Here is a 19,058-nt window from a genome sequence, read left to right on the forward strand (position 1 = left end):
TGATATGGGAACATCGTTACTATGGCAATCTTAGTATGCTTTATTTTAGCAGGATGGCAGTTCCCTGCACATCGCTGAAAACTGGGGGAAAATGACCAAACTTTTAAAAAGGGTAAATAAAGTCTAATTTTACACATTTCTCTTTCATGGAGAACTCTGCCCAAAACTAAAAGTGCAGTTGGGTAGAACATTATAAGAAGGGACTGATCCTGAAAGATTACATACCTGGGCTCCAGCATTCACACCTGGAGCTGCTCTGAGCCAGCTCAGCAGGGGCAAGGCCAACCGTGTGCTGACTGCCGCACTCTCTCCATTCCAGCCAAGCTGGCTTCCATTCATTCAAGCAAGCAGCGTGTTGACTATCCACAACACACTGCCAGCAGTAGCGAGCCAAGCTATGGCGGGTGCGCGCAAGACATCACCGGTATCGCCAGATCTACTCAATGCCAGACATCAGAGAAAGTGATCTTTTGGGTTCAGGTCTTCAATTAGAGAATTTAGGAGCCGATTCAGACCTGGACGCTAAGCTGCGCTCTCACGCAGCTAAAAGGGGCCGGGTATGCAAATGCCGCGATCGCACTGACTGGTGGAAGGACGCCCTTTAAGCCTTAGAGAGCGACGGCAGAGCGAACGCACGCCAGTATAAAGACGCCCACCTTTCTTTCTTAGCACACGTCATCTCCAGGAAGTGTGTGATTAATCGGAGCCATCTGAGCTGCACGCAGCGCTTGAGGTAGACCCTACCCCACCGCAAGCACTGTGATCACTGCTGTCTAAAATTACAACCAAGTGACGTGTACAATGACGCTTCTTTGCTAATTATGCACACCCATAAAACGCCGTTTAGACGCCCAGACACGCCTGCGTTTGCAGCACCCCTCCCCCGTTCACAAGCACCTTCCCCTGTCACCACCCACAAACGGCACTGTCACTCAAATTAGCGTCCAGTCTGTGTACTACGAGCGCGCAATTCCCAAGCGCAGTGAGTGATTCACGCTTGCGCATATTGATGGATACGCAAATGTGCGATTATCGGCCATAGCGTGCGTTCGCAGCTTAGCACCCGGGTCTGAATCAGCTACTTAATCCCAAATTGCATTTGCACTTCTGGGTGGAACTATCCTTTACACCATGCTGAGCCGTAACCTCCTGCCATTGGTTGTGCTTGGGAGTTCTTCTGAAAACAAACTACTGCTGTGTAATCCATAGAATACGGTGAGGGGAAAGAAATACAGACTTCACATTCATATACAGAATATTACCTGGAAAGTCCTTGGCTACTTTCTGAAAGTTCTTGTCAGACTCGCCCCACTGATGGTAGAGTTGACTGAGGCAGACGTGCAGCTGGAAGTAATCCTGCAAGGTCTCGTGGTCTTTCTTCTGATCAACATTTAGATCGAAGTCTTCCACAACCTCTTCTTTTATTATCTCTGTTTTGATTATATCTGGGGTAGTATGAGGAAACTTTCTTTTTGTGGCCCTCTTCTGTGCTTTCTCCTGTGATTGGCTAACCTCTTCACCTGTACTGGAATATACCGTGTACCATATGTGGTCATCTTTCTGCGTCAGAGTCCACACCTGCCCGTGTAATACTCCGGTCCAGTACCCAGGACTGTGCTCTCTCCACCTAAACATTTCATGAGAAACATAAATCTGAGACATAATTCACAATTTCCCCACATAACTGCTCTAGTTTCCTCATGTGCACTTGAGGCGGCCATTTTGTCAACTGAAGAACAATGTATGAGAATGTGCTAGGGACGTGCAGGCAGAGCCTCCCCTGTCATACTCCTGAGATTTGATATAAAAATGATTAGAATAATACAAATAAGATATTTCTAACTTATAAACATCTTCTTTGTTTATTGTAATCGTTTTTATAGTTAACACTCACCAGCTTTGTGGAGTTCCCTGGGACTGCAGGGAGACGAGAGATGAGGCAGCAACAGCTCAGCCTCGCTTTGGCATAGTCAGACACTGCTTGCAGAGCAGAGGGTGGGGTCACACCACGGGCAGTAGGCAGCACAGAAAGAGAGCTAATAGAGGCATGCCTCTAAATATGGGGGCATGCCTTGAGCACTGATGGACACCTTGGATGTGTCATGTGACCAAGAAGTGCACTGCAGTGTTTAAACATCGGAGGTGTCAGCAGAAGCAAGAGAAACGGTGATGCAGGTAGGAGAATCAGTGGACACTGAAGCTTAGTGTAGTGAGGGGAGAGTGAGTAGGGGGTGAGACAGGCTCTCAGCACTCAGACCCATCTCCATGTGTGCCTCCCCGGGAAGCAATCGGGAAGCCGACTGCCTAAATACCGGCAGCCGGCTTCCCGACTGTCATTTCCCGGCAAGGGTGAAATGCCGGGCGTCTAGATGTAGACGCCCGCATTTCCCCGACTCCGGGAGACCGGCATCCCAATCGTAGTGATGCCGGGCGCCGCGAGCGGACAGCCGCGGGGGGAGGGTTAGGTTTAGGGCTCCCGGGGGGGACTTAGAGTTAGGCACCCCCCCCGGGAGGGTTAGGCTAGGGGGAGGGAGGGTTAGGCACCCCCTGGGGAGACTTAGGGTTAGGCAGCCCCCCCGGGGGACTTAGGTTTAGGCAGCGGGGAAGGGGTGTGGTTAGGGTTAGGCACTTAGAGGGGGGATTAGGGTTAGGCACTTGGGGGGGAAGTTAGGGTTAGGCACAACTAAGAAGGGTTAGGGTTAGGGGGGTTAGGTTAGTACATACTCACCTATCCACGATCGGGTTTCCAGCGCTGTCGGGCTTCCGCTGCTTCTAACTCTGCTTTTGTCGGGCTGCCGGTGACGGGAATCGAACCGCCGGCCGTGCGGCCGGCGATATTTCATACCCATTCCGCCTCCCCAGCCATTGAACTCACCGCACGTCAGTGGAATGTGCCATCGATTCACTAGGAAATTAGATATTTCTGGTGAGCTTCATGAAGGCAGAGCTTATTTTTGATTGTGCTAAATCACCTTTCATGAGAATGAAGGCATTAAACGCATCACTGAGGCATGAGGCACAACACGCCTCTTAAAAATATTGTACACATATTTGTGACTAAAGAAAGATATTTTATATAATAGTTTTAAACATGTTGTGGTCAGTAGTGATCAACAATATCTTTGGTTGTTAAGGATTTATCATAGTTTAGCTCTGGAGCAGTCAAAAAATTTAACGATTTTTCTTTTGTCCAAGTCTAAAAACCTACCGAAAAGACTGGCCGCACGGCAGGACAAAATCCAGATGGAGCTCAACCAGTTTACACGTTATAGAGCGCCAGAGAGTAGGGCAGACCGACAGCGACGAAAGGTGATGCATCCTGCGATACCGACCTGAACAGAAATTAGTTTATAAAAACTCCATCAATATAACAGTCAACCTATAAGAAGAATAAAAGCACATAATATATATTCAATATTACTGTAAAAACAATTGTGCTCCTAAATGGTTAGAATATATTATATATATATACTAAATATTATTATTATTAAATAAAAATACAATAATAAATACATTTATATATTAAATATATGTTAAATCTATATTCTCCTTGAAAATCGCTGAAGTGAAGCTTCTGTGCTATATTTATTTTCTCATCAATAAATATTTACTCTGATTAGTTATTTGGTATTAGGAGATGAAACCAATTAAACCCTGCCTGCTGAGGTATACAGTGACGCTGCTAGCACGGCATATTCAGGGGTGCCGGGTATTAATTACCCAGGCCCAGGTCTGTTGGAGATGCCAGACAGGGGCCCAGGCCAACTGTTAAGGGGGACAGATGTAAAGTATTTTATATTATTATTATTTTTTTTTGGAGAAGGCGTAACCTCGCTTCCTGGATTTGGCCACGCCCACTCCTGTACCTGGGCCAAGTGGACGCCCCAACGACCCTGGGCATATTATGTACACTCAGCCTAGTCGGAGAATGCAGCGAGATAAATATTCTATACAGTAAACATTATTTAGTGACATACTGTGACAGAAAAACAAAATGGATATAAAAGTAACAACAATCCAAAAGAACATGTATGCTATAATAATAACAGGTTAGGTTTTGCTCTAGGAAAATCGCATCAGTGGCTGAAATGTTTATAGTGATGTTTCATGTCCTGTAGAATCACGGACAAAAGTTTTGTTGCTGTGACAGCAAGTTTACAGGAAGGAAAACTCTGCCGGGATTGTATTAAAATAAGAAATAAGTAAAAGAAAAAAAAAGAAAAAAATCACAGAAAAGAAAACAATGTCAGCAGAATGAAAAGATCCAGTGTATGACTGACTTCAAAGGATGCGTTATCAGCAGACTATGCAATGCACGCAGAAGACATAAATCCTTAATGCTCTAACACTAGTAGGAGTAATGTCTGAGGCAGGAGTCCATGAACTGCTTTCAGGATTGGCCTTTATAAGTGCTGCTCCTACAGGAATGGACCTTGAAACAGGAACTACATGAAAAGATCAACATCAGATGTTCCACAAGTACAATCTAAAGTTGGGTACACACGTAACGATGCTCTGTCCAACCATCCAGCTAGTTGATTGGTTGGAATGAAGATCTGGTAATGTATGGGAGTAAATGATGATCAGCAATTTGCTCCTAAATGCCAGAAAACAGATGAAAATGGTCGTCAGACAAGTTTGTTAAATGTTTGATCTAAACAATTTGTTCAAACAGTTTTTGTCCATATTCTGGCATTTGGGAGCAAATTGCTGATTGTCATTTGCTTTTATTCCTTACCAGATTTTCATTCCAACCAATCAACTAGTTGGATGGTTGGACAGAAAATCTTTATGTGTGTATGCAGCATTAGGGTCAGTTCATTATAAATACCAGTTATTTATATAGCGCACACATATTCCGCAGCGCTTTACAGAGAATATTTGTCCATTCACATCAGTCCCTGCCCCAGTGAAGCTTACAATCTATGGCCCTGATTCAGAGCCGGACGCTCTGATCAGAGCGCTCGCTCTGAATCAGGGCCCACCTCCATTAATATGGAGCGTCCTCCTGGACGTGCAAAATGATGGTCGCGATGGTCTTGACCATCGGAACTGCGAGTAAAAGCCTGCGGTTGGGTTTTTCAACCGCAAGGCCAGGAGTGACTTTGGTGATGTCTAGTGATGTCACTAGTGATGTCAGTGGGGCCGGCTTCAGACGGTAGGCGTTCCCTTGGGAACGCCTCCGTCTGGCAGGCACGCCCCCGGCACGCCCACCAAAGGGGGCGTGCTGTCAGTCACCGTCGACAGCACGCCCCCTTTGATGAGACACTCCGAGCGAAGGAAAGTCCTTCGCTCGTCGGGTCTCGCGCATACGCACGACGGAGCTCCCTCCGTCGTGCGCATGCGCAGTGGGGACCATCGACCCACTTGCGAGCGGACAGCCGCTCGCGAGTGGGTCTGAATGAGCCCCTATATTCCCTACCACATGCGCACACACATACACACTAGGGTTAATTTGTGTTGGGAGCCAATTAACCTACCAGTATATTTTTGGAGTGTGGGAGGAAACCGGAGTACCCGGAGGAAACCCACACAAGCACGGGGAGAATATACAAACTCCGCACAGGTAGGGCCGTGGTGGGAATCGAACCCATGACCTCAGTGCTGTGAGGCAGTAACGCTAACCATTATACCGTCTGTGCATGCAAGCATGTCATTTACAATTCTGTTTCTGCCGCTGCACTGGTCGGGAGGCATCGGCCAATTACAACACATAGTATGTGTGGATTTCAGGACCCTCTCATGTTTCCCAGAACATGCAATAATAATTAAAAAAGGAAACGACTTGTTTGCTAACCTGAAGGGGCAGATGTACTAAGCTCTGGAAAGTGATACATTGGAGAGTGATAAACTAACAACCAATCATCTCCTGTCATTTTTCAAACACAGCCTGTAACATGACAGTTAGGAGCTGAGTGACTGACAGTTAATCACTTTTCAGAGCTTAGTACATCTCCATTCAGCTGCAGTCCTGTATTGTCCCTTGTGCTACATATTAGGACATTGCATTTTTTCCATTATGCATATTGGGGAAGGCATAAAATGATTTTAGAGAGCATCATTCCGCATTCACACGTTTCTCCATCTTGGGTATGGATGAAAAAACTACTCAAGCAGACTAAATATTTATGGAAATTATCAAAGACAAAACACATTTCAGATACGAAACACTTATTGAAGTGTTGGTGAAGAAAGAAGTAAATTTAAAGTGCAATGAATGCCTGCATATGCTGGGAGGAGTCATGCTGGCAGCTAAATAAATATTCATGAGCATACAGCCAATCAGTTCAACTAGGAGCCAGTGGCATCACGGTGGCTCGTCTAGACTTCAGGCACCAGAAGGTGACCTGTACTCTCTCCGGCAGCCTTGTGCAAGGGGGGAGCACCCTCTCCTCTGTCCACTGATAACAATGCTAAATATGAAAAACTTCTAAAGCTGAATGCATGTGAACAGTGCAACCATTCAGCTATATTGGTTTAAAGCAGGGGTGGGGAACCTTTTTTCTGCCGAGGGCCATTTTGATATATGTAAAATTATTGGCGGGCCAGGTGCAGGCCACGCCCCCTCCATGTGATGTCACACAGGGGCGGGGCCACAATCACCGATGATTACAGCAATGCCCGGAGCATCCTCAGGATGCTCCGGGGAGCTGTAAGGGCAGCAGTGTGACTGTCTGAAGCGTCCTGAGGACGCTCCAGGTGGCACTGCTGCATAGATTCTGGCTGCAGGGTGACATTCTAGGCACCCTGCTAGCCAGATGAGGCTAGCATAAAAAAGCTCAGAGGGCCAGACCAAATGATTCCGGGGGCCTTATATGGCCCCGGGGCCTGAGGTTCCCCGTCCCTGCTTTAAAGAGAAAGGGGCTGCATTACCGCCTGTGTTATTCTGCACCAGAACTTTAGGAAAGAAGAGGTCTATCAGCTCAAAAGTGTGTATCATCTAAACTTCCTAATACCCCTTTTACACCGAAGCTAAAACCTGGGTTATTGCAGGGTTAACCCGGGCAGCTCCCTGGTGTAAAAGGGGAGAGGGTTGGATCGCAGGGGCAAGTGACTCGCCAATCCAACCCAGGTAAGTAGCAGGATTTAACACGAGCGTAGACCTTGAAACCCTGCTGTGAGAACAGCGCACTCCGGGTCACGATGACCTGGAGTGCGCTGCTAGCCGGACGATTGGTCCAGCTTCAGTGGCGCTTGAAGATGACGTCATCTCCAAGCGACCACTTTCACGCCGGGAAAGCCGGGTCTAAGCAGACCCGACTCCAGTGTGAATGGCGCCGACTCGGGAACATCCCAAGTCGGCGCCGGCTAAATTCCGGGTCTGATCTGGATAGGAACTCAGGCCTGATTCAGAGCCGGACGCTCTGACAGAGCGCTCGCTCTGAATCAGGGCCGTCCCTCTGATTTAGCTGTGGTGACCACCCACAGCTATAGCGAGCGGCAAGGAAGATATTCGCGATGGTCAAGACCATCGGGCTTGCGACGAGACCCTTGTGGTAGGGTCTCGTTGCCGCAAGCCTTTGAGTGCTTTTTGCTTTACCAGAGCCAAAAGCACTCCCACTGACATCACTTGTGATGTCAGTGGGGCCGGCCCCAGACGGTAGGCGTTCCCATGGGAACGCCTTTGTCTGGCCAGCCACGCCCCCGGCCCGCCCACCAAAGGGGACGTGCTGTCACTCAACATCGACAGCACGCCCCCTTTAGTGCAAGACCCGGAGCGATGGCTTGCCCGTCGCTATGCGGGTCTCCTGCATGCGCACGACGGAGCCGGCTCCGTCGTGCGCATGCGCACTGGGCCAACATCGACCCGCTCGCGAGCAGGTCTGAATCAGGCCCTCTGTTCCAACTCCGGGTCAGACCCGGAATTTAGGTGGAAAAGGGGTATTACTAACGAAAGTTACTATTAGGTTGCCATAGCTGGGGCTGCTCAAGCAACAGTGCTTAGATTTTAAGTGCTAAGTTTAAAGTGTAAATAGAATATTTAAATTGAAGCCGAAGTTATTCTGGAGTTATTACTAACTATACTAGTACCTGGAAGGAACTGTGATGTGATTTTTCATTTCTTATCATCCACAGGTAATTAACTACTGTACCCAACATATACTGCTGCTTGGTTTTTCTATTGCACAGCCAGCCTTTAAAATTGATAGGTAAATGACTATACAGTATTTCATATTGTTTTAAAATCTGTATCAAGGCAGGAAATTACTCTGTATCTGTGTTGGTATATTGTCCTCTCACTATTTGTTTAGTCGATTGCTGACCCTTTGTTGTGTGAGGAGGGTGTTAGGGGTGGAGTGGAATCAGTGTGGACACCTGGTTTGAGCCATATTTATTAGTTAATCTGCATACACACACACACACACAACGATTTAGTAAATTAATGATTTTAGTTCATTTTTGTAAGGGAAAAATGAACGAAAATCGTTTACTAAAATCGTTTATTTACTAAATGTATTGAACGATTTTTTTGTACTACAAACGATTTTTGCATATTCCCTTACCGAAAATCGTTGAGTTGGTCAGTCTGACTGAACTACAAACGTGAACGCACATGAACGATAATTGTTCATCGTTTTAACTCAGAAAGTGAACAATTTTTTCAACGATTAACAATATCGTTATCGATAATCGTTCAAAAAATAGTTGTGTGTGTAATATATGCACCTTTACTATTAGGCTGCTCTAGCAACAGTGCTTAGATTTTAAGTGCTTAGTTTAAAGCGTAAATAGAATATTTAAATTGAAGCTGGAGTTATTCAGGAGGACAACAGAAAGAGAAATTAAGAAATCAGCAATTTCTGCAATTAAGGACTGCTTTTATCTACCACCACATTCCCAAGATGACCCCTCAAATGGACCTTGGTTGTGGCCCCCAAATCATGAGGCTTGGTGCAGTTTTGCTCAACTCATTGTCTTTTCCTCTTAAGTTTAGACTAACCTTTCCATAGATGTTATATTACTGTCACCCTTGTATCCAGCCCTTCTGTGTCACCCCTGTTTGTTTTCCCCCCTCCCCTTTAGAATGTAAGCTCTCACGAGCAGGGTCCTCTTCCCTCATGTGCTTTTCCTTCACTTAATTATACTTTAATTTACAACAGCACCTAACCCTTGTCTGCTGACACCATGCTGCTTATTCAAGTGTTATGCAGCTATGTTTATATATCATGCATTTATCCTGTATTGTTTGTACTGTTAATAACTTTTCTTGTGTGCTCATTTATGTACTGTGTAAGGCGCAGTTGAACCCTTGTGGCGCCATATAAATAAAGGATAATAATAATAACTTCCAGTAACATATGTATGCTTTGATATTCCTGGTACCTTCAACTAGATATAAATGTATTTTCAAAGGCATTTTATTTTAGCAAAATATGCCTACATCCAGGGACATATTTATAATGGGTGTGTGGTGCACACGGGCCTCTGGGTCCGGGGGAGCCTACACCCATATGTTTTAATACGTACCCCTACGAAGTCCTGCATCGGGCTGTACATCCGCTTGTATCCTGTGACAGCCTGATAGGTGCTAAAGGCTTATCCGTTCTCCGTCTGCCCCGAGGTTGAGAGGACAGCACTGGTCTATAGTAAACTGGGACAGATTAGCAGACACCAACAAGGTGGTGTTGCTGCAGTGTGACCCTGAATACCCATACGGTGACGTAAGCAGCTTCAGGTGCTGGTGGAAGCCTGGTGTGGCAGCAAGTTGCCCTCCTACGCTTCAGTGGGAGGAGTCAGTAACAGGTGGTTACTGGTGGAGACATCTGTGCCCACATACATCTAGGGGTAAATTTCCTAAAGCTTCTAAAAGTGGACGTGTTGCCCATAGCCACCATATAATCTATCATTTTGTAGGATGCAATAGAGAAATGATAACTACAATCTAATTGCTTGCTATGGGCAACACCTCTACTTTTCATTTTTAGAAGCTTTAGTAAATCCCATCAAGTGGGTGGCTGAACACAGGAGATGCCATCTAATTAGATTTGGTCACGTGTGTTCAAAGACCAGGCCAGTTACAGTTTTTGGAAATGGGGAAAATGAGGAGTGGGGTGAGGTATTCATCAGTGGCAGCCACTGCAACGCAAAGAGATACCAATAAGTTAAAACACTGCTATAGGCAGCACAAAGCAGAGAGGCAGCCTGTAACTATGGTAGAAAAAATGGAGGCAGCGAGCACAAAAAGGGGGAGGAGCAAAGACTTCAGGGAGAATATCTCTCCGACAGTCACCTTTATACCAAATGGTCCCAGTGTCCCCAAACGGATGACAGAGACATAAAGGTTATGCCCTGACCACATTCTGTAGCCTTTATCTTTGCAGAGTGCAATGGGAAGGGACTATCACTCACTGAATACTTAGTTTAGTCCTAAATATCTGATAGTCCTCTGGCCTTGTCCACACCGTACCGTCCTAAATCATACAGACTCCTTCTCTGTAAACGGCCTCACGCTCTTCAGCAACAATCTGGTTCCTAAGAAAACTAAAAACAAAATGTAAAAAAACAAAAAGGACTTCCTGGATCCTACACCGCATGTTGGACGTCATTCTCTAAATTCTCTTTCTTCCCTGTGCCTATAGCAGACTATACACCTCTATGATCACACTCATTGGTTTTTGTGTGCCACCTTGGGACATAATTTGCAACATCAAGTCAAAAAGGGCCACTTATCACTCTGGATAGGTTTTATAACAGTTACCACTTATTATCATGGGTCACATTAGTCCTAGCACATTAAACATGGAGGACAGGCGCCATTTTGCCGAAGACTACATACTGAAAGCAGGCACACAGTACATTTATAACTAGAACGGGCAGACAACTTGCAGTCCATTATTTCTTCTCATTGTAGAGCCGCTATTGGCTAACTCATAACTATGTCACCGCCCCCATACAGGGGATTGCTGGGAGATGTATTCTTGTCTGTGCAGTGTGCACAACGCATAACACAAACCTTATGGCGCACTACGGTCTGGTGCCATATAACCAACCAATGGGAGCGCCGCTTGCCGCAGCCGCAGCGACTCTGTATTTCCCCCTCCCTGTTAAAGCAGCGTACCAGCTAATGTACGGAACCGTACGGATAAATGTCCATCCGGGGAACTCGGTATTGTACCTGCTTTATGCGTCATGTACGGTGGCCGCTTGGGTCTATATTAGAGAGCATGCGCGCTTCGCTAGCTGTCTGCGTTGTACGCATGCGCAGTTTGGTGTCCTGAGTGGAGGGCGGCTTGTGCTCTGAGGTAGCATGCATCTTAATGGCTGCATTGGCTTTTGTAACTATGTATGTATGTATGTACATGTTGGCACAATGTAGGTCTAGAGAAGACTTGAATTGAATAGTACTTTGCATTAAATTATATCCTTTAAATACACAATTATTCCTATAGTTGCTTCATAGTTACTTTATGCAGTTAATACAGCCACTAAATATGACCCCAAACGTTCATTGTCTTGGTCTTCCAAGTATCAAAATACCAAATGAGTGTGCACCTGTCTCATGGTGGTTGAAGGTAGTAGCCACAATAATACTTATTTATGTGTATGTATATATGGGTTGGGTATAAAATTCCCGCAGTTGGGATGACTACTATCAAAATGCAGACAGTGATATCCTGATGATCGGTATCCCGACGGGTTGGGTAATTATACTAATCCTCCCCTTTACTGCCTAAACCTATACACGCCTCCCCCCCCTTTTTGTTGTGCCTAAACCTACCCTACCCTCCCCTCGGCTAACAGCCAAGATGCCGCGGTGTACCTTCAATCGGGATGGCGTCTGTCAAGATTCTGGCGTTGGGATTTAGATAGGCGTTGACGCCTATCTTTAGTCGCGGGTCGGGCTTTCAACAGCCGCCATCACGTCCGCCAGCATACTCACTACATCCTGTGTGTGTGTGTATGTGTGTGTGTATATATATATATATATATATATATATATCACGTTTATTGGACCCGACACCCACCAGCTGTTCTGCACAGTCGATGGGACGTTGCAAGGAATGGCGCGGTGCTGTTACATGCAGCATGTAACAACACATTGTGCCGTCGTACCTCGTCGTGTATGGCTCACGTGATGTATCTTGGCATCTCGCCTTCACATGGTGTGCACCCAGCTTAGAGTTTCAGGGGGTGGTGTATCCTGAAAAATTTGCTGCCATTGGAAGATTTCCTCCTCCGTTTGCTGTAGAATGGGCCCACTATCATTCCACACAGCCTCTTTGGTTGGAAGATCCTCTGAGAACATCTTTTGCGAACGTTATGTATTCGGAAGACGTTGCTGCATGGCTTCTTTTACAGGCCCTGGGGCAGGATGATCCTCCATTATGGCCTTATTCGGACTGTGGACTACGGGATGGGGTGTTCGGACTGTGGACTACGGGATGGGGTGTTCGGACTGTGGACTACGGGATGGGGTGCCTCTCCTAGTCTGTTTTAACCATATTTTCCTGCTTTTTTTTAATGCTCTAGTATTTGCATGTTTTTTTACATTCTGTTCGAATTTGTTTCTTTTCTATATATTTTGATACTAACATATCCTGTTCTACCTTTTTCCTATCAGTCGGTACTTAATTACCTTCAGGGTTTTCTCTTTGACCCGTGATCCCATCCTTCTGGTTTTTCTGTTTGTTCTAGTATAACTGTTATACTTGTTTAGAATATGTTTTAGTTTGATACTTTTTTCGTTGTCTATCCCACAGGTTCTCAAACTCTGGACCTGATTCAGACCCGCTCGTTGCAGACGATGTTCACATGCGTGTAGTTCGCAGTACGCGTGCGCAAACTAGTACGAGTGATCGCAATGTGCTCGCTCGCCCTGCCAAGACAGCCCAGTGGAACGATTGACAGGAGAGACCGTTTGTGGGTGGTAACAGGGGCAGGGCAGTAGTAACGGGGGAGTGTAGTTGCGGACGCAGGAGTGCCAGAGTGTTTCAACGCCGTTTCAGAGGCGTGCATAATTAACAGGCAGCGTCATAGTACACGTCACCTGGTTGATTTTTTACACAGAACTGCCCGCAGTGCTTGCGGTAGGGTACAGTCAACCACAAGTGCTGCGGTTTAATCCGATGGTTCCTGATGTACCGATGGTTGTATATACTTCCTGGAGATGACGTACGCTAGTGGACGGCAAAACACAGGCTGGTGGGCGTCTATAAACACAAAGTGATCGCTTGCCAAGACATAGTGGGCGTGCTTATGTTTTGCTGTGCGAGCAGATGCCTTGGTGTCACTTAGCTGAATTTCCATAAGCTTGGAGCGAGCGGGTCTGAAACAGGCCCTCTGTCCTCAGGACCCCAAGCAGTACATGTTTCTACATCAGGGTCCATAGGGTATCCACAGGATACCTTGGGTATAGGTGATGACGTCAGGCATCGGGCACCATAGAGTTAAGTTTTCAGCCTCCCAGGATGCACTAGGGTTCCCCTCCTATACCCCGCCCCCGAGCCAAGGCATCTCAGTTTCGTTTGGTGCCGGCCGGAGTCGGATGCACCTGTTAGAGGGGGGCTAAGAATAGCCCCTGAAGTTTCTTCAATGCAGCTATGGCTGCACATCTGGAAGTACAGAATGGACAGTCAGTGCTGACGTCCATGCTGTCTTCCCTACACCCCCGCCGGTACCAGAACGCCGTTACCGATCCGGGGATGCTGGTAAGCATCTGGGGTCACAGCTAGCGGTGACCCCAGATGTTTGGGACCATGGCCGGATCCAAGGGGGCAGCAGGTAAGCAGCGGGGTCCCGTGGTGGGACCCTGCTGAAACATGGTCCAGAGTCCCCAGGCAGGGGGCTCCCTGGGGACTGGCTGCAGCGTGGAGCCAGGTACCTAACCTGCGCTTCCACCACCCCCCTGGGACAGCGGACCGCGGTTGAGCGGTAGCGCTGCGGCGTCCCAGGGGTTAATTGCATGCCAGGGGAGCGAGCCTTCCCTGTAGCACAGCCGGCGCCTCCCCCGCTGCACACAGTCCTCTCTGCACTGTGCTGACTGGCCCTGTGGCAGCGCTCCGCCCCCAGGCCGGCCTCCTCTATGCTCCTCGGTGGCCATCTTTAAAAGCGCATGGTGAACGCTGCTGGAAGCTTGGAAGCAGTGGCATTGCGGTCTGGGTCCCCCGTCATACCTCTTCTCCGTTTGGTTCAGGTCTGTGTATGCAGCGCTGCGTCCTACCAGGCTCTGTGTCTGCGTAGTTGATTATCAGCGCTGTTAGTGCAGGAATTGATTTTCTTTGCATTGTATGTGACTTCTGCTAGCGCTGCTGCCTGTACTTTCATGTTCTACTGTCAGCCTTTTCACTGTCCCTGATCCTTTTTCTGCTAAAGCCCTTGCGGTGCGGTGATTGCAGGGTGGTGTCACACTATACTACGAGTATCAGTGAGAGGGGTCACATACTTACCATCATGTCTGAGAGTGACTTTCCTCTCCAGCATTTGTGTACTACGTGCAAGGTACCTATAGCGGAGGGGGAAGGTAGCGCGGAGGGGCTATGTCGGCAGTGTTATTTATTGGCGCGGCCAATTACTGTCACGGCCCGGTACAGGAGCCGCCCTGGGCTTGTTTCGCCAAAGCGCTTACAACCCTGGTGGGCCAGTTAGCTCCGCAGCCTGCGTTCTCACAGATGGGTTTGTCCCAGCAGTCGGTGGTGTCGTCACCCATGCAGGGTTTCCCGAGACAATTGATGGTACCACACAGTCTCCCTATTTCCTCTCCCCAAGTCTCTCAGGAGTCTGCGTGGGTTAATTCTCTGACAAGTTCTGTACAGCACTTGTCGGACGTGTTACAAGGGGAGTCTGTGTTGAGGCCGCATAAGCGGCCGGTGGCGTCTCTGTCCACTCCTTATGAGGATGACGACGTGACGTCTGATGATGGGGAGATTCTGGATCTTTCGGACCAGGAACCTCTCCGCACTAAAGAGTCGGACGCTAGGTCCAAGGTTTATATTCCTGGACTTATTCGGGCAGTCCGCACAGCTTTAGTGATTGAGGATGAAAATCCTCTGGTGTCAAAATCTAAATATGCCTTTTTTAAGGGTGACGCCACAGTGTTTCCTCTTTGGGGTCAGTTAGTGGACCATTTAGAGGAGGCGTGGAAACATCCGGGCAAACGGTATCAGCCTCAGAGGCGCTTGGCGGTGGCTTATCCGTTTGCGGATAATTATTATTCTAAGTGGGAATCCCCTCCACATGTGGATTCCCATGTGACACGCCTAGTCCGCAGTGCCACATTACCTTACGGTCCGTAGCATCCTTCAAGGAAGACATGGAGGGCATGGGCAGAGATTTGCCTGGTCCGTTTATTCCCTTGCGGGGGGGGGCAGCTAGGCCGGCTATGGCCATTTGTTGGGTTGCCAGAGCTATGGAGCGCTGGGCTGATAATTTGGAGGCGTCTTTCGGTTCCGACTGTTCGGCTGAACAGACCGAGTTGATAGGCAATCTCCGGGACTTGGCCACTTATATCAATGAGGCGGCCTTGGATATCAGTACCCTGGCGTCTCGGATTTCTTCGGCGGCTGTCGCTGCTCGTCGCACCTTATCGTTGCGATCTTGGAAGGCGGACGCTGATTCCAAGAAGGGCTTGGAAGCTTTGCCTTTCAATGGAGAAGTCCTCTTTGGTCCGGATCTGGACAAAATCGTAGCCACGCTGGCGGCAGCCAAATCGGCATGTCTTCCGTCTGCTGCGGTTCCTTCCGGTTCAGGTACGTCGGCCTTTCGGCCTTACAGGGCCTAGGGTAGGCCTAAGACGCAGTCTTTTCCCAGACAGGCTGGCCCCAAAAAATCGGCCAAGCCCCGGAAACAGGCCTGGAGTACCAGACGTCCGGCCCCTAAGCCCGATGACAAGCCTGTGGCCTGACGGTCTGGGCCTCCCTTTGGGGGATCCCTAAGTGGGAGGCCGCCTGCTGCAGTTTGCCCAGTGTTGGTCGGTTACCACGACAGACACTTGGGTTCTCGAGGTGGTTTCTCACGGGTACGCCCTCTCCTTTCGGCACAGGCCCCCATCTCGATTCTTCACCACCGGTCTTCCATCAGACCGAAACAAAGCCGTGGAACTACGGAAGGTTTTGCACACTATGCTCCAGGCTGGAGTTATAGTGCCTGTTCCATTCTCCCAGAGGGGCCAGGGTTTCTATTCCAATCTGTTTTTGGTGCAGAAACCCAATGTCGTATCATTCGATCCTCAACCTCAAAGCACTCAATAAGTCTTTGCGGGTGCCGAGGTTTCGGATGGAGACCCTACGGTCCATCATTCTGGCGCTGGAACCTGGGGATTACATGGTGTCGTTGGACATACAGGACGCTTACCTGCATGTCCCTATTCTTTTACGCCATCAACAGTTCCTCAGGTTTGCAATCCGCAACGACCACTTTCAGTTCCGGGCGTTACCTTTTGGGCTGGCGACAGCACCACGTGTATTCACCAAGGTGATGGCGGTCATGGCGGCTTCCCTGCGGCTGCAGGGAGTCCGCATGTTACCGTACTTGGACGACCTGTTGGTGGCAGGATCTCCAGAGCTCCTTCTATGCCACTTCGACCTGACCATTGCTGTACTGCAACGGCACGGCTGGTTGATAAACTGGCAGAAGTCCACCCTGATCCCGGAGGATTCTGCACCTCGGAGCCTTATTGGACTCCGGACAGCAAAGGATCTTTGTGACGGGGGAAAAGATCTCTGCCTTGCAGTTGAGGGTGCGCAGTTGTCTGCAGAATCGCCGTGTGTCTCTGCACTCGGCGATGAGGTTGCTGGGCTCCATGGTGTCGGTATTCGACATGGTGGAATATGCCCAGTTTCACTCCAGACCTCTGCAGCAATTGATCCTGTCCAAATGGAATGGACTGCCTCAGAGTCTAAAATCCCAGATGATGGTGCTCACTCCGGAGGTTTGCCTGGCCCTAGCCTGGTGGTTGCAGACAACCCATCTCAACAGTGGTCGTCCGTTGTGGGTGGCGAATTGGGTCCTGTTGACAACGGACGCCAGTCTGCGAGGCTGGGGAGCAGTCACGGGTCCACACTTGTTCCAGGGCAGGTGGACTCGGGCGGAAACAGAGCTTCCAATAAACATCTTGGAGCTCCGCGCGGTATTCAGTGCTCTCCAGCAGGCACATCAGGTTCTCCAAGGTCACCCAGTGCAGGTCCAGTCGGACAACGCTACCACCATGGCCTACATAAATCGGCAAGGAGGAACCCGAAGTCGGGCGGCTCTCGTAGAGGTGTCCCGAATCCTGGTTTGGGCGGAGCGCAATCTCCCGGCCATATCAGCGGTCTTCATCCCGGGAGTCCTATACTGGGAGGCGGACTTTCTCAGTCGCCAGGACGTTCATCCTGGGGAATGGTCTCTGCACCAGGACATCTTTCAACTTCTGGTGGACAGGTGGGGTCTTCCAGAGATCGACCTCATGGTGTCACGGCACAACAACAAGTTGCCGGTGTACGGGTCTCGTACAAGAGACGAAAAGGCGTCTCTGGTGGATGTTCCAGTTTGCTTATCTGTTTCCTCCGTTTTCCCTTCCACGGGTAATCCGGAAATTCAAACAGGAGGGATGCTTCTGTTGATAGCTCCCGCATGGCCCCGGAGGCACTGGTTCTCAGACCTCCAGGGACTGTCCGTGGACATTCTTCTGCGGTTGCCGTTACATCCGGACCTCCTGTCACAGGGTCCTTGTATCACCCGGACCTGACTTGGCTGTCTTTGACGGCGTGGCTGTTGAGACGGCCATGTTAAGGTCCAGGTGGTTTTCCAGCTCTGTAGTGCAAACAATGCTAAGGGCTCGGAAACCATCCTCTGCAAGGATATACCATCGTGTGTGGCATACGTTCTTCCAGTGGTGTCGACCGAGAGGTTATGCTCCTCGGGAGTTCCGTCTATCTAGAGTATTAGCTTTCCTACAGGCGGGACTGGACCATGGGCTTCGCCTTGCGTCTCTGAAGGTGCAGGTGTCGGCCCTGTCCGTCTGGTTCCATCGTAGGATTGCTGCAATCCCTGATGTGCGCACCTTTATGCAAGGTGTTCTCAGAATTCAGCCACCTTTTGTTCCACCGGTGGCGCCTTGGCATTTAGCTGTGGTCCTGAGGGCTCTCCAGGGACCGCCGTTTGAAACAATGGGCTCAGTGGACCTCAAATGGCTGACAGCTAAAACTATTTTCCTTCTGGCCATTGCTTCGGCCAGATGTGTTTCTGACTTAGGGGCTCTCTCCTGTAGACCCCCTTTTCTGATATTTCATAGGAACAGGGCGGTGCTGCGCACTCGTCCTGGCTTCCTTCCTAAAGTTGTTTCCAGTTTTCACATCAACGAGGAAATCGTTGTGCCGGCTTTTAACTCACCTGATCTTTCAGTGGGTGAGGCCACTTTGGATGTTGTGCGGGCCTTAAGGATTTATATTGACCGCACTTCTTCGTTTAGGAAGTTGGACGCCTTGTTTGTCCTCCTATGGCTTCCGTAAAAAGGGTTGGCCTGCTTCAAAGCAGACTTTGGCAGGCTGGATTCGTATGGCCATTTCAGAATCTTATCTTCATGAAGGCCTTCAGGTTCCTTCCTCTGTGAGGGCTCATTCCATTAGGTCTGTGGGTCCCTCATGGGCTGCTCGACGTGGTGCCTCTGCAGTCCAGATCTGCAAGGCTGCCACATGGTCCTCGGTCCATACCTTTGTGAGGTATTACGCGTTTGACACCTTTGCCTCTTAGGATGCTTCCTTTGGGCGGCGGATTCTCCTTTCAGTACAGGAGCGTCCCCACCCTTAAAGGATACTGCTTTGGGACATCCCCAAGGTATCCTGTGGATACCCTATGGACCCTGATTTAGAAAATAGGAGATATGGTAAAAACTTACCTTTGTTATCTCTATTTCTACGAAGTCCATAGGGTTCCACAGGACTCCCGCCCTGTCGCACCTGTGCTGCAGATAGGCTTTACTCTGGTCACCAGTTTTTTCCGTCTCCCTCTGGTGAGAATGTGATTCTTGTGTGTGTCCAGATCTTTTTTCTCTCTCTTCCTTCTCCGGCCTATGGCTTGGTACGTAACTGAGATGCCTTGGCTCGGGGGCGGGGTATAGGGGAACCCTAGTGCATCCTGGG

At 48.9% G+C, this 19,058-nt stretch overlaps 1 protein-coding gene across 6 annotated transcripts in view; it reads right to left on the bottom strand.

The window, feature by feature from the left end:
• The window catches only part of OGG1 (8-oxoguanine DNA glycosylase), a 29,998-nt gene extending 18,821 nt beyond the window's left edge, over window positions 1–11,177 (bottom strand). For 2 of the 6 annotated variants that reach the window (XM_088473268.1, XM_088473263.1), the window contains exons 1-3: window positions 11,117–11,177; window positions 3,209–3,332; window positions 1,263–1,627 (exon numbers count right to left, since the gene is read on the bottom strand). In XM_088473268.1, coding sequence (XP_088329394.1) covers window positions 1,263–1,627; window positions 3,209–3,332; window positions 11,117–11,132 — 505 coding nt within the window. In that variant the 5' untranslated portion in view covers window positions 11,133–11,177. The other 4 variants (XM_088473264.1, XM_088473265.1, XM_088473267.1 and 1 more) reach the window with 4 other exon arrangements.
• Window positions 11,178–19,058: the final 7,881 nt, after the last annotated feature.

This window comes from Taudactylus pleione, unplaced genomic scaffold (genome assembly GCF_031769625.1).
Source record: "Taudactylus pleione unplaced genomic scaffold, aTauple2 ptg000133l, whole genome shotgun sequence".
Lineage (NCBI taxonomy): Eukaryota > Metazoa > Chordata > Amphibia > Anura > Myobatrachidae > Taudactylus > Taudactylus pleione.